The sequence below is a fragment of the Corythoichthys intestinalis genome, chromosome 7 (genome assembly GCF_030265065.1).
Source record: "Corythoichthys intestinalis isolate RoL2023-P3 chromosome 7, ASM3026506v1, whole genome shotgun sequence".
NCBI lineage: Eukaryota > Metazoa > Chordata > Actinopteri > Syngnathiformes > Syngnathidae > Corythoichthys > Corythoichthys intestinalis.
Window position 1 is genome coordinate 48,783,387 of NC_080401.1, and position 15,687 is coordinate 48,799,073.

Genomic DNA, 15,687 nt, shown 5'->3' on the forward strand with positions numbered 1-15,687 from the left:
AAGTTGGCTGCTTATCTTTGACCTTTCCTTCTTTGGCCCAAAAATGATCACCTCTGTCTTCTCCACATTTAACTGGAGAAAATTCTGGCACATCCATTCATTGATTTGATGAATGCATTTACTCAGGGAGACTAAGGGACTATAATCATGTGGGGACACAGAAATGTACAGTTGTGTGTCATCTGCATAGGCGTGAAATGAGATGTCGTACTGTTCCATTATCTGAGCTAACGGAAGCATATAGATGTTAAATAAGAGTGGTCCAAGAATTGACCCTTGAGGGACTCCACACGTGAATTTGGTTCGTTCTGACTGATAGTTTCCGACTGACGCAAAAAAATCCCTATCATGTAGATAGGATGTGAACCACTGAAGAATAGTGTCAGTAAGCCCTACCCACTGTTCCAATCTGCTGAGTAGTATGTTGTGATCAACTGTGTCGAATGCGGCGCTGAGATCCAATAGTAGCAGAACAGATGATTTGCCTGCATCGGTATTCCGACGAATATCATTTAGGACTTTGATAAGCACGGTCTCGGTGCTGTGTTGTGGTCGAAATCCAGACTGAAATGAGTTAAAAAGATTGTTTTGCATCATAAAAGTCTGGATCTGTTCAAACACAACCCTTTCAATAATTTTCCCCAGGAATGTCAGATTTGATATTGGCCTGTAATTACTAATGGTTGAGGCATCCAGATTAGATTTTTTAGGAGAGGTTTTATTACTGCAGCTTTTAAAGTCTGTGGAAACTCTCCTGTTTGGAGGGAAGTATGTCTAATCTGAAGTATACCTGGGGCTATGCAACGAAAAACAGTTTTGAAAAAGTTTGAAGGAAGGATGTCAAGGCAGCATGTTGTGGGCTTTAATTTCGACACAATTTCTGTTAAAGTGGCATAGTCCAAGAGGCTAAACTGTCTAAGATTGACGTGGGGGACATTTTGGGAGGCGTTTAGTGTAACATTTGTTAATCTGGAGTTGCACACAGTCTGTCTAATCTTTAGTACTTTGTGTGTCAAGAATGCTGCGAAATTATTACAGGACACCTCAGATGCCAATTCCTGAGGTATTGATGCTTGTGGGTTTGTCAGTTTGTCGACAACAGAAAATAGTGTGTATAAAATAAAGCCTTCATTGATGATTTAGATTCTTAATCGGAATTTAATATACATACACATATTTAATAAATGTATAATTAATTGAATATTAATAAATTAAATGAATTATATATATATATATATATATTTTTTTTTTTACTCTTTTCAGTGTATTACAGTATATTGTCGTGTTTTAAAATTGTATTTATCAGTTTTAAAATACCTTTTTTTTTTTCTTTTTAAACTCAATGTGAATTTTTTTTTTTTTTTTGGTAAAATTTTTATAACGATTGCACACTTACCTTACCCTATCACACCCCTATCCGACCTATCGTCCCTCTTCTTTTCGTTCGGTTACTCTGTGTCTCTCGCATCATGTCTTCTGGTTAAAAAAAAAAAATATATATATATATATATAATAATGTTAATTATTAGAGTTTAACCCTTTCATGCACAAATCATGATTTTTTTTTTTAACGCTTACAGTGTGTGTATTGAACTCTCTGGCTGCCATTGACGGCACTAGACGTCCAATCCATTTTGACATTCATTCATTCGCCCCTCCCGGTCAAAATTGATTGGACGTCTAGAGACATCAATGGCACTGAAAAATGCGCATTCACAGCCAGTCTATCACCATCAATGGCATGCAATGAGCTACATGCTATGAAAAGAAAAAAAACTCTTGAGTGTTATTTGGGGCCGTAACCAGTGTGTATTTGTTTTTATTCATTTCATTTATTTAATTTTATTAACATTGTATTAGTGACGACTGACGACTCTCTAAAAGAGTTCAAATACTACAATTTGTGTGCGTGCAGGAGGGGTTGGGATGAACCTGACAAGTGCGGACACAGTGATTTTTATGGATAGCGACTTCAACCCACAGAATGACCTGCAAGCGGCCGCGCGCTGCCACCGGATTGGCCAGCACAGGTGACCGTCACATATCTTTATTTTTATTTGTGTGTGATACATATATTTTTTGTGTAATCTTGTTTGCAGGCCAGTGAAGGTGGTCCGCCTGCTGGCTCGAGATACTGTGGAGGAGATCATGTACTCTCGCGCCGTCTCCAAACTTGAACTCACCAACACGGTGATTGAGGAGGGACGTTTCTCATTGCTGGAGCGCGCTCAGTCCGCGGCGGCGGGACTACACGTGAGTGCGACACTAACCGCATTGGTTTACTCGGCCCCATCCTTCCCTTAAATTTCAATTCCAGGCATCTTGTGCTAAAACGAGATGACACGCCTCTGACTGAGTCAGAATTTATTTGGCTCACCCCAATAAGCATAAATGAGGAATTGGCATTGTCAAGCCTGAATTTAAAAAATCAAAATAGATTTAGAAAAAAAAAAAGAAAAGAAGAAATCATAGAAAATAATAAAAACAAAAATATGTATAAAAAAAAGATTAAATATAATTCATAAAAATAATAAAAAACATGAAGAAATAATGCAAAATTAATGGAAACTATAGAATTAAATGAAACTTTAAAAAACAAATATTTCAAAATTAAAAAATATAAAAAATCAACATGTTAAAAATTCATTTTTGGGAAAACAAAAATTTAAAAGGAGGGATTTATCGATGAACTCTTTATTTTTCTTTTTTTTGTTAATGAATAAATATTTTCTTCTCTACATTTGTATATTTTTAAAAATCTTAATGATTTCTTTTTAATTTCAGGATTTTCAAAATTTAGCTGTATTTTCAAATAAAATTTTCTATTTTAAGTATTTATCAGTACTATTTTTTATCTTCTTACGTTTTCGGCCAATGCTTTATGTATATTTGTTAACTCTTAATTTTAAAATAAAATTTAGAAAATAAATCAAATTTAAAAATAAAATAAATAAATACAATTTAAAAATAAATCAGTCGATCATCGTCCATGGCACTGGAAGAGCTAATATAGGTTTTCTTCTACAGGTAGACCCCGGGCTACGACTTACCCGACTTACGTGATTTTGACTTTACGCTGCTGGAGTGTCGTCCGCCATTTTGTCTCCAGTCGTTGTGAATTTGATTATAATTTTGGCTTTTTGTTGTGATGCATGCTTTTGTTTTGGAGCAGGTAGTACTTAATAAAAGCTCATGCACACACGAAGAGGAGGGCACACACAAGGAAGAGCACATTTTCTCTCATGAACAAGCTAGGACTTAGCTCCAACGTCTTGGCGAGGACAGTACAATGACTTATAATCAGTGTTGTTAATTTTACTTTAAAAAAAGTAATTAATTACAGTTACAAATTACTTCTCCCAAAAAGTAATTGCGTTAGTAACTCAGTTACCTGAATTTAAGAGTAATTAGTTACTTGGCAAAGTAACTAGTGATAATTTTCATGTTTTATTTTTTTTTCTCAAAAAAAAAAAAGGTCACACAATGTGAAGTTTAAAGGGTTTTTGGGACAATTGGCCCTAGCCCAATTCTTTACCCTCCACCTAACTAGACACAAGGGTATTGCGATAACTAGATAGTAACCTTTGCTACGTGTGGAAGTCATTTAAAGTTGTGAATCAACCGTTAAAGTTGTTAAAATTGCTCCCGCTATTGCATTAGTTCCCTTCTGTCTACTTTCAACATGTGTAAGTTTTAAAACTGTTTCATAATTTAAAGACAGATTTAAGTCAAGATTTTGCCGATCTAGGACCATTTTAGATTAAAATAAATAAATAAATAAATAAAAAAGTAGGTTCGCAAGGAAGGATCTCTACAACAGAGCCTTCCTGAGAGGTCTACTGCTTTAAGATGGCCGCTGTTCACTAACGCATGTCGTCCTTAAAACATGTTGCCAATGCAGCCGTGTCTATCAATTGCATCTAGTTCTATAATATGTGATATCTACCGTATCATGTGGGCGTAGTTTGTAGGCTACAGTCAGGTATTATTGGAGCCACCTAGCATCGCGTTTGCAACGTCGTCTTTCCCACTCCTGCTGTGCTCTCTCGTCTCCGTGAGTCCGTCTCTCTGACTTTTTTTATTCAACCAATTTAGTAACGCATAGTAACACACGCCTTTCCCGCCTCAGTAACGGTAACGGCGTTGCCAAGATGAGAAAAGTAATTAATTAGATTACTAACTACTGAAAAAAATAACGCCGTTAGTAACGCCGTTATATTGTAACGCCGTTATTAACAACACTGCTTATAATACATGTTTTTGGATAGTTAATTTGAGGTTTAGTGGGTAATCAGGGGCAATTCAAGGGTTCCAACTTACGTGGAAATTCGGGTTATGTCACCAGCGTCGGAATGGCACTGGTTCGCAACCCGGGGACTACATTCATTTTATACGAACTACTGAGGCTGTAACAAACAATTATTTTTATATAGGGCTGCAGCTATCGAATATTTTTGTAATCGAGTAATCGACTGAAAATTCTATTGATTAATTGAGTCATCGGATAAAACTTTTTTTAAGGTAAACAGCAATTATAAATATACATGAGATAAAAAGACATTTAATCCAATATTGAACCATTTTCAGTCAATGTCTTTATTTTCGATGTACATTGTTGAAAGCAGCCAACAATTGCATCTCAAATGTGACTAGACAAAAAAATTCACTGCTTTCCCTCAAAAAACTTCTAGATCTTATTAAGAAAAACAACATATTTCTTACCTAAAAATGTAATTATGCTTGATAACACACATCTCTTTAAAGCTACTTGTTTTTCCCACGTATTTCAATTTCATTTCCATTTGTGTCTAGCTATTTCAAAGTTTTAGTTAAGTTTTAAGTTAGTCTAAACTGTAAGTACTGATAGGATTTTGAGTTTTTGCAGTGTTCAAAATAAATGTATGATACCTGCTGTATTGGAGCACATGAGGGACCAGTGCTACTTGGTGTTTTATTCAGCAATGACTACTGAGCTAAAACTGACAGTTAGCTTTATTAGGTTTTAGTTTTACACCCTCATCACTCTACAGTGCTTTGTTTTTACAGATTAAATAAAGCCTGTATGTAAGACACGTTAGCCATGCATCGGCAGTGGTCATAATCAGTAGAAACCTAGCCCTCTGACGGGCTAACGTTACGTGTGCGAGTGACAGTAACGTTAAATTTATTAGCGCTGTGAAGTCTACTGCTTAAAGATGGCTTTTTACTAACTCTGCCCAGACCCGGTCGAGTCTGTCATTTCACATCTAGTTCTAAATGCATGCGATATCTAAGGCTACGTTCATACTACAGGTCTTAATGCACGATTCCGATTTTTTCGTGTTTTTCCGACTCGAGTGAGGCATTAACTTGACGGTCTGAACGTGACAAGTCGCATAGAACTGGACCATTTCAAATCCGATCTGGGTCACTTTCGTATGTGGTTCAAATCCAATCTGGGCCACATTTTTCCAGACTGTCGCGGCGGTCTGTACTGTCAAGTCTCTCAAATCGGAATTCATGCAGCAATTACGTCGTCAAAAAGCGAGCGAGACGCCACTTTAGCGATGCAGCTGTGCGTTATTAGCGCCTAGCTTGCCATGAACACGGCTTTTTAGGAAGGGTCAGACTTGACAACAGTCATAAAAGAAAAAGAAAAATGGGTTGAGGATAAGCCTGAGAAGGATCGGTTTTCTGTCTGCTCCATGTAAGCAATATTTCAACATTGCTTACCCGGCCGAGAGTTGGGGCAAACTGTGTGTGACATGCACGGACAGTGCGTGCATGCTATCGATCCATATACTTTGAATATAAGCCTAAACTGGGATTATTTATGTCTGTTATTTGTGTCCTCTTTTTAAAAAGCAAAATATAATATCCCTGGAATGACGGATGACAGCCAGCATGTGTGGTCATTTGTTTTGATGCTTCTGCGCATGCAGGTCGTCTTGGTCAGCGCGTGTCGGACTGCGAATTAGTGCGCATGCGTAATACTTGAATGGTCTCAATGGACAAAGACAGTCTGAACGGGCACGCCAAAAAACGGATATGACCAAAAAATCGGATTTGTGCATTAAGACCTGTAGTATGAACGTAGCCTAAGAGACGCATCGGACACTACCTGCTACCACATTAGCATCATGCGGGCGCAGTTTTTAGCAACGTCGGCGTGGTTTGTAGCGGCTGTCGGCTGCAATAAGTTTTTTTTTTTTTTTTTTTTTTTCCCAATTGCTTATTCCTCTGCGCTCGTGACGTCAGCGCGTTGTACCGCATTAAAAGTAGCCCAGGCAAAACGTGATGCTTAGAGCTGGCAAAATTAGCGATTCCTCTGGGTGAATAAAATTACTCGGATGAGTTTTTAAACTCGAGTTGCTCGAGTATTCGTTTCAGCCCTATTTTGATATTCGATTTATCGACGATTATATTTGCGATTTGATCTAATTGGTAGAGATCTGAAAAGTATAAGGTTAATTTTTCTTTTTCTGTTTTTAGATCAGAAAAGAAATTGTTAAAATGTTTTTGAAACTAATTGAGATTTGTTTTCACCTTGTCTTAAACTTAACTTCCTTTAGCTCAGCGAAATTCTGAAGTTCGGCGTGGACAAGCTGCTGTCTTCCGAAGAGAGTTCTATCCAGGACGTGAAACTTGAAAAGATCCTCGGCACCTCACATGACGGTTGCTGGACAGTCGATCGAGACGACGTTGACGAAGAACCATCCTCCTTGCTAGAGGAGGAAGACGGCGACTCGGAAGCTGACAGGCAGAGTACGGAAATGTACTTTACATTAGGGGTAGGAAGTGGGAACCTCTGTTGGTCTTGACAGGGAGCAGCAGGATTTAGCCATGTTAAATTACTTATATCATATTCACTGTTGCCACTAGTGGGCAGTCTATCCACCCAAATCAATAAACTAAACACAAACAGTTTCAAAAACTCTAATTAAACGAATACTCGAAGCAGATAAATTACATCCAAAGCTTATTTTTAATCGAATTACTTGAGTTAAACGGTTAATCATTGCAACACTGGTAGAAACACTATTTCAATTTATTATTGTTCTCCTAGATCACATGTACTGCTTTGAGGGCAAAGACTACAGCAAGGATCCCAGCTCAGAAGATCAGAAAAGCTTCGAGCGCATGTTGGAGGAACAATTCGCCGAACTCCAGAAAACCGGCTTGGAAGGACGGAGTCTACGAAACAAAACTGACGTAAGTCAAGCAGCAAATAATTGAAGCAATTGACTAGTCGTGACAAAACTGACCTCCCACAGGCGTCGCCGGCAACAGCACTTAGTTTCCCGACTAGAAAGCGACGTCCTCTGACAGAGGAGGAGCTAGAACTTCGGCGCCGGAAGCGGCAAGAGGCAGCGGCCAAGCGGGCAAAATACGAGGCGGATGCTAAGAAGAAGCAAGAGGAGCACAAGTACAAGAAAAAGTCAGTCGGAGTGTTTATTTTAGCCTTAAAAGTCGAGACTACAATGTAACATTACCTATAAGTAAGCCTGTCGCATTATGCAATAATTCCATTTATCGCACAGTAAATAAAAATGAAGGCGGTAATTTTTCCGCTACGATTTATCGCCACACGTGCGTGCGCGCGTGCAGCTGACGTGCTGTTAAAAAGTCGGCTTCCTTATTACCAACTACGCAAAATGCATTTTCGTTCTGGGTCCGGCAAAAAATGGCGCCGAAGCCAATTTGTTCCCATTATATCCTATTGTTCAACGTATACCGGGAGCAAATTTTGACAGAACACCGGAGCCCGCCGGATGGTTTAGGCCAGACATGTCCAAAGTCCAGCCCGGGGGCCAAATTCAGCCCGTGGTCAAATTTCATCCGGCCCCCAGCCTCTGTCCTAAAATCAATAACGTCTGGCCTGCACACAGACTTAATAAATTGGTCAGCAGTACTGCTACCAGCATATGAAGTAGCTTACACACTGAATGCTGCTCCTCATTTACCCACTAAAAGGCAGCAGTACTCGAAGCTACATTACCCCATGTGACCATTTACTCCCAATTTTCTAAAATGACGACAACAAAAAAAAAGTTGACTGTGACGGCCGACGCTTCAAGGATAGGTGGAATTTGGACTATTTCTTCACAAAAATACGCAACAACTGTGTCCGCCTCATTTGCAACGAGACAGTCACTGTTTTTAAAGAGTTCAATGTGAGGCGATATTACCAAATAAGACACGCTGACATGTACGACAAGATTACAGGGAAGATACATTGTGAGAAATTGAAGCAACTTGAAGCTAGTTTATTTCACAGTAGTATTTCGCAAGAGCCCGAGAGTCGAAAGAGAACGCCACAAAGGCTAGTTGTGAGATTGTTGAAATTATTAATAAAAAAAATAAAAAATAAAGCAAACGGTGACGCACAGAATGGCTTGCTAAAATTTGCTGAAATATATTGTTCTTAGGGGTGTCAAACAATTAAAATTTTTAATCGAGTTAATCACAGCTAAAAAATTAATTAATCGTAATTAATCGCAATTCAAACATTCTATAAAATATGCCATATTTTTCTGTAAATTATTGTTGGAATGGAAAGACAAGACGGATATATACATTCAACATTCTGTACATAAATACTGTATTTGTTTATTATAACAATAAATCAACAAGATGGCATTAACATTATAATTAACATTCTCTTAAAGCGATCCATGGATAGAAAGACTTGAAGTTCTTAAAAGATAAATGTTAGTACAAGTTATAGTAATTTTATATGAAAACCCCTCTTAATGTTTTCGTTTTGATAAAGTTTGTAAAATTTTCAATCAAAAAATAAACTAGTAGCTCGCCATTGTTGATGTCAATAATAATTATGGTGCTGAAGCCTGAAACCCATAAAATCAGTTGCACCCAAGCACCAGCAGAGGGCGGAAAAACACCAAAAAACACAAGTAACAAGTGGAAATGACACTTTGCTGTCATTTTAATGTTTGAGCGGGGCATGTGCGTTAAATGTGTCAAATATTTTAACGTGATTAATTTTTTAAAAAATTGATTAATGCCCGTTAACGCGATAATTTTGACAGCCCTAATTGTTCTACGTAAAAAACGTCAGCCAAGGTCGGCCCCCTACATTTTTACGAAACCAAATCTGGCCCCCTTTGCAAAAAGTGTGGACACCCCTGGTTTAGGCTATTTTTTAGTTTAGTGCAGCTTGAGTTTAGTGCAGGTGGAGAAAAAAAGAAAAGAAAAGGTGACGCTTACCATTGAAACGAAGATGTAAATGATAGCAAAATATAAGCATGGTGTGTGCATCCATGAACTGGGTCGACAATAGGGCCGAAGAATGTCAATGTCGGCCAGCGGTCCTCCTCCGTTCACCAGTCTTTATTCTTATTGTTGTAACATCGCCAAAGAAATCACCAGCTTCGTCAGGTTTCTAATCATTTATTCCATCAACTCGCCGAGTGTCCACTGCTGTTGACGCCAGGATCGAAACAGAAAGTAAAATAGCGCTCTCCTGCTCACCGTCAGCCCCGCGGTGCGTTCAGGTACAGCAAAAAAAGTCTGCCACATTAGAAGCCGATTCGTTACATTATTACAGGTACTGTATTGTATTATTGTTATTATTGCTATTATTATATTACTGTTATTCTGATTTGTATTCATATTTTATTTGTTTTGCTCTTTGTAATTGCTATTTGCAATAGTAACAGCAGTATTTATTAAGGATGTAGTGAGGGTTTTTGGGCTGTGGAACGAATTAATGGAATTATAATGTATTCTTATGGGAAAATCTATGGAGGTAGATTTGTGTCTTTATTATTCAATCCAAAAAAAAGTTGCTTCAATCAAATAAAAAGTTGCTTCAATCAAAATATATATTTTCAATCGAAGGAAACGTCACTTCAATCAAAAATGTGTTTGAATGCAAAAATAAATTTGAAACTCAAAAAAATATATTTGAAAACTATTTTTCTTTGATTGATTTTTTTTTTTTTTTGATTTAAGACCAGTTGTTGTTGTTTTTTTTAATTGAAATATCATTTTTGACTGAAATCATGTAATTTTGCGTTTGGACCACATTTTGGCTTGGAAATGTGTGTCTTTATTATTCAATCAAAAATTAAGTTGCTTCAAACAAAAAAATATAAATTTTCAAAAGAAAAATCACTTCAATCAAAAATTTTAAAAAATTCAATCGTAGAAGAAAAGGTTTGAATGTGAAAAAATATTTGAGACTCAGAAATTCGCATTTGAACACTTTATTTTTCATTCAAACTGTTTTCTTTGATTGAAGCAATCCTTTTTGTTTGTGAAACCGAAGCAAAAACTGGAATGGATTATGTAAATCGGTACGCTGGAAAACCTTAACCGGACTTTAAAAAACTGGATCGGAATTTTTCCTTGTCGGCCGATCCGATACGCATTTTTTTGCCCATATCGGCGTTCGATCCGATCCAAATATCGGATCGGGACATCCCTAGTTCTAACAAAACATTTTATCAGGCCTTCAGCAACTGACCACAAAGCAAGAATGAACCACCTGCCCTCTAAATCGTTCGCCAACTCAATGTAAAATATGGCGGTTCATGACACACATTCCCATCATACAACACGAGAAATGTCATTAATGATCCTCCATGTTAAAAGTCTTGGTTACAATGGAGGTGTGTTTCCACGCAGGATGGCGTGGTGGGCGTCAAGTGGCTACAGATCTTGCTGTCTGAAGCGTGTGGACAGCGAAGAGGATGAGGAAGAAGAGGAGGAAGAAGACGGTGGCAGTATGAGCTCAACCGAGTCGGACAGCGGCGCCATCAATTATGTCTTGGGAGATGTGACGCATCCTCACGCCGCACGTGGGGACGCCATTATCGTTCACTGTGTCGGTAGGTTTTAAAATTAATAGTATTTTTTTTAGAGATATCTCCAATCTGATCATGTGATTGGAAGTTGGGCACAATCATGTCATATTCTTGGAATCTGGTGAAAAAGATGGTTTTAATTTGTATTTATTTACTTTTATTTAAAAAGAAAGAAAAAAAATATTTTGTGTCCTTCGCAACATTGTGACAGGGCAAAAAAAAAAAAAGCGACCACCACCCTGGGAAGGAGCTTGGGAGGCGGGGGTCCTGGGAATAAGTTGAATTTTCAAATTAAGTTTAGGCATAGACTTCAAAAATCTATTGACCTGACATTTCGTCATTCTTTGCGACACGCCTTATCAGAGGGGGCCGAGCTTCATTTAGTAATAGCCAAAGACTGGACACGCTCATGTTGGATTTAAGCTTGGATTTACTTAAGATTGGATTTAACTACGAATGCTGTACCATATACAAACAGGAAGGATTGTCTCAGGAGTGATTTGTTTGAAGATTCAAGGTAAATATTATATTTTTCGTACCATGCATGTGTGATTGAAGCATTTATTCGCAGGAATTTTCTTTTGTTTACACATGGATGCGGCTAATTATCGTAACTGCCTAGCCTCATAGGTGGCAATATTAACGCGAAATAAATGCTACCTGCACAGTTTCTTTGCTTTTAACCAAGAATCAAGACTGTTTTACGTCCATATCTATGAAGAATTAGAGGATTTAAGCATTTATTCACAAGAATTTTTGCCAGAAAAGGTCCTTTTACGGCAGTTGGCCGCTCATTCGCTAACATAGTAGCATGGTACTTTGTCAATATTAGGGTGACCAAACGTCCTCTTTTGCCTCGACATGTCCACCTTTCACGTCGTGTCCTCGTCATCCGGCCGGGTTTTAATAAATTCATGAAAATGTCCGGTTTATATGATGTGAGGGTTTTTTTTTTTTTTTTTTTTTTTTTTTTTTTTTTTTCATTTACCTGTCCTGTTCAGCTGTTTGACACGGAGAATGGAAGTCTAAGTGCCCGGATAGTCTGAACAGTTTTAATGTTTCACATTAATCCTGAAAATATAGGTAATTACTTCTACATTTAGAGATTTTTGTGCATCTTTTATAGCCATTTTAAGTTGTGGTAAATAGAAAATAATTAATCGGGATTTTATTATGGAACGACTTTGAATTTTTTGACGCTGCTGCTCATGGAGACTCTTATATGGCAAAGCTAGGTGCCTGTTTTGGTTTTAGGCCGGTAGGAGCTTTGGTTTTGTAAATATTTGAATTTTAAGTTTTTGAAAATAGGCTCCCTACATATCGGCCCTGTTTCCCGTGTCATGTCAATAGGTTATGAAGTCTATGGGTTAAGGTTCTAAACTAGGGTTTCAAGTTCAAGTTAGGGCTTAAAAGTAGTTTCAAAATAGGATTTAGAGTTCACAATTAGGGTTTTACACTAGGGTTTCAAACGAACTCTACTTTGGGACCCAAACCCTAGTTTGCAACCCCAAGTAGGGTGTCAAACTGGGGTAGGGGTTCCAAAGTAGGGTTTAAAACTATGGTTGGAGTTCAAAAATAGGGTTTCAAATCAAGACTAGTTACAAAGTAGCATTTGACATCTGAAATTAGGGTTTCAAACAAGGGTTTGGGTTCAAAAAAGGGGTTTCAATCGAAAGTTAGGGTTCCAAAGTAGGGTTTCAAGCAAAGGTTAGGGTTCCAATATAGGTTTTGAAATCTGAGTTTTTCATATTAGGGTCTCAAACCAGAGATAGAGATGCGAATTGGAGTTTAAAATCATGGTTGGTGCTCAGAAATAGGGTTTCAAACTAAGGTTTTAAAGTACGGTTTAAAACCCTAGTTAGGTTTCCAAAGTAGTGAGAGAGTTTACAAATTAGTGTGCTTGGCACCCTCATCCTTGTTTTTGTAATTTTCCTGTACTTGATTTCCGGTTAGATGACTCTGGCCGTTGGGGGAAGGGAGGTTTGTTCACGGCTCTGGAGGTGCGGTCGGATGAACCCCGGCGGCAGTACGAGTTGGCGGGAGAGATGGACGGTAAGAGACGTGGGCGGGGGGAGGGATTGGCACAAACAAAAATCTTCCTTTGCCTTCCCAAGAAGTGTTAAGTACCAACTCACGTTTTGTTTGTCTTGACAGACTTGGACCTCGGAAGCGTGCTGTTTTTTCCCATCCATGACAAACAGTCCCGACTGGACGGGAACGATCACGTATGTTCCGAGCACCTGCTCGCGCGACGCCGCGTGCGACTTCCTGCTGTGATAGCTGTCATGATATGAAACAACCTTCTCTGTCTGCAGCTGGCGCTCATCGTCGCACAACAGCGAGACAGAGCCAACAAGTTGTCGGGAATCTTTCTGACAGCGCTGGACGAAGGCCTGAGGAAGATTTACACCGAAGCCAAACACAAGAAAGGTGCCAATACATTCTGATAAGTACAAAAACACTAAATCAGCCATGAGTAAACGGCACTAAAAGTGTTAACACACACTATCTGCTATACAGCCTGTCATTTTTATCTCATTTTAATGGGATTAAAAAATTACTTTTTGTTTAAAAATGAGTGATATAAAAAATGTATTTTCTATATTAAGTCATATTTTTTCAAGTTGGAATCTTGAAGTATGACAATGGTCCATTTTTTTATATTTAATTATATATACAGTGGGGCAAATAAGTATTTAGTCAACCACTAACTGTGCAAGTTCTCCCACTTGAAAATATTAGAGAGGCCTGTAATTGTCAACATGGGTAAACCTCAACCATGAGAGACAAAATTCCTATAACGGAACGGTGTCATAAAGTCGAGTATGTTGTAACCCGGGGACTACCTGAACATAAATAAATAATTAGAAACTGCAATTTTGGGAGAAATTATTTTGCCATGTGGAGATACAGATCTTAGCCCCAGCCTAGGTTGGTTCGGGGACAATTCGGGGACAATATCGGGTCACTTCCTGTCTATTTGGGGACATTTATGGGGCCTGGGATAATGATATCAGGTCATTTGGGAACATTCGGGAGGCGTGGCCTATTCATATCAGGTCATTTGGGAGCATTTTGGGGCGTGGCCTAGTCATATCAGATCATTTGGGAACATTTAGGGGGCGTGGCCTGATCATATCAGGTCGTTTGGGAACATTTAGGGGGCGTCGCCTGATCATATCAGGTCCTTTGGGAACATCTGGGGGGCGTGGCCTAATCATATCAGGTCATTTGGGGGCGTGTCCTATTGATATCTGATTATTTCCTATTGATTTGGGGACGTTTTTTTTGGCCATTGAAAATGAATGGGAAAAAATTTGGACGTTCATAGCCGTCAATGGCATCCAAGTACATTGGCATCTATAGAATGGACAAACATGCCCGTCAATGGCATTAAACAGAGGAAATGCCATTGGAAATGAATGGAAAATTTGGACGTCCGTGTCCGTCAATGGCAGCACCCTCTATAAGCGTCAATGGAAGCGGGGAAGTTTGGGGGACACGTCCTATTGATATCTGGTCATTTTCTGTTGATTTGGGGAAATTTTTGTTTTTTTTTCCCCCATTGAAAATGAATGGGAAAAATTTTGGACGTCCATGGCTGTCAATGGCATCGACTTACATAGGCGTCAATGGAAAACAAGTACATTGGCATCAATACAATGGAGAAACATGGCCGTCAATGGCATTAAACAAAGTAAATGCCATGAGAAATGAATGGGAAATTTGGACGTCCATGGCCGTCAATGGTAGCACCTCCTATAAGAGTCAATGGAATCGGGGACGTTTGGGGGACACGTCTTATTGAGATGTGGTCAAAAATTGTAGGACAAGTAGCGTTCTGAAAAAAATGTTTAAAAATCGGAAAATCGCCGTTTACGGGCGAACGGAAAATTTTTCGGGGCCGTTTGACAAAAAGCCACAGTCACACGAAAATTTCGGACGTGTCGATACCTGAACGGTGCCGATCGGTGCAGCGGTACAGGCTGTGCGGCGCGCTGAAAAAACGCGGAGAATAAGTTGATTAATAAATAATAATAATAAAGTCGCAGAATAACATTAGTACATACATAACATCATAATAATGCCGACTAAATTATAAAAAATTCACAATTTATATTTTAAAATATTAGATGAATGCCAAGAATCCTGTTTTCTTCAGTGTCTCTTGTTGTGGCTTGTGAGTGAACCTTCGGGCCTTCTCTGCACGTCTTGTTTTTGTTTTTTTTTAAAACAATTTTACAGGTTTGTACAAGAATGCCAATACTTTTGCGAGACGCCGTCGTCGCCGCATCATTTTCTTCACGGTTGGACTCGACGGACGGGATGTGCCGGCGCATTCCGCTCGTCACCGCGGTGGCCTCTCTGCGGCTTAGCTGGAATGCCAGCACGGGCTGGCTGATACTCCAGTAGGAAATTCCGAAACATGAGTACGTTTGTCTTTTATTTTTCTCCTTTTTGTCATCAAGCCGGTGTGCACCTGCCCCGCATCGGACACGCCACCAAGGGCTTCAACTGGTATGGGACGGAGAGGCTGATCCGGAAACATTTGGCTTCCAGAGGCATCCCCACCTTCATGTATCCTCTTTTGGCAATAAATCACAGCAATCTGTGGACTAGTACAGCATGTCTTACTATTTAGGGGTGGGGAGGCTTCTTGAGAAGTTTCCTGGTGCGTTTGATCTTGCCTGCCGTGCAATTTTCTCTTTGAAACATTGTTGGGATTAACGTTGGCTGCAATTGACGGCGAGTGGGGCGAATGAATTGGACCATCTTGCTCAGTCAATGGTGCTGCAACAGGAGCATTTGCAGCCAGCCCTCCCAGTTTCAATGAATTGAATTTTTGTCATTGTTAATTACAATGAATGAGTTAATTTTG

The 15,687-nt window shown here is 39.0% G+C and overlaps 1 protein-coding gene across 3 annotated transcripts in view; it reads left to right on the top strand.

Annotated features, from left to right (window-relative positions):
* chd1l (chromodomain helicase DNA binding protein 1-like) overlaps positions 1-15,687 on the top strand; it is a 42,444-nt gene that overhangs the window by 20,044 nt on the left and 6,713 nt on the right. For all 3 annotated transcript variants that reach the window (XM_057842186.1, XM_057842187.1, XM_057842188.1), the window contains 10 exons: positions 1,916-2,030; positions 2,100-2,253; positions 6,552-6,744; positions 7,046-7,191; positions 7,254-7,417; positions 10,630-10,832; positions 12,762-12,860; positions 12,963-13,033; positions 13,124-13,238; positions 15,278-15,386. In XM_057842186.1, coding sequence (XP_057698169.1) covers positions 1,916-2,030; positions 2,100-2,253; positions 6,552-6,744; positions 7,046-7,191; positions 7,254-7,417; positions 10,630-10,832; positions 12,762-12,860; positions 12,963-13,033; positions 13,124-13,238; positions 15,278-15,386 — 1,369 coding nt within the window. The remainder of the gene's footprint in view (positions 1-1,915; positions 2,031-2,099; positions 2,254-6,551; positions 6,745-7,045; positions 7,192-7,253; positions 7,418-10,629; positions 10,833-12,761; positions 12,861-12,962; positions 13,034-13,123; positions 13,239-15,277; positions 15,387-15,687) is intronic.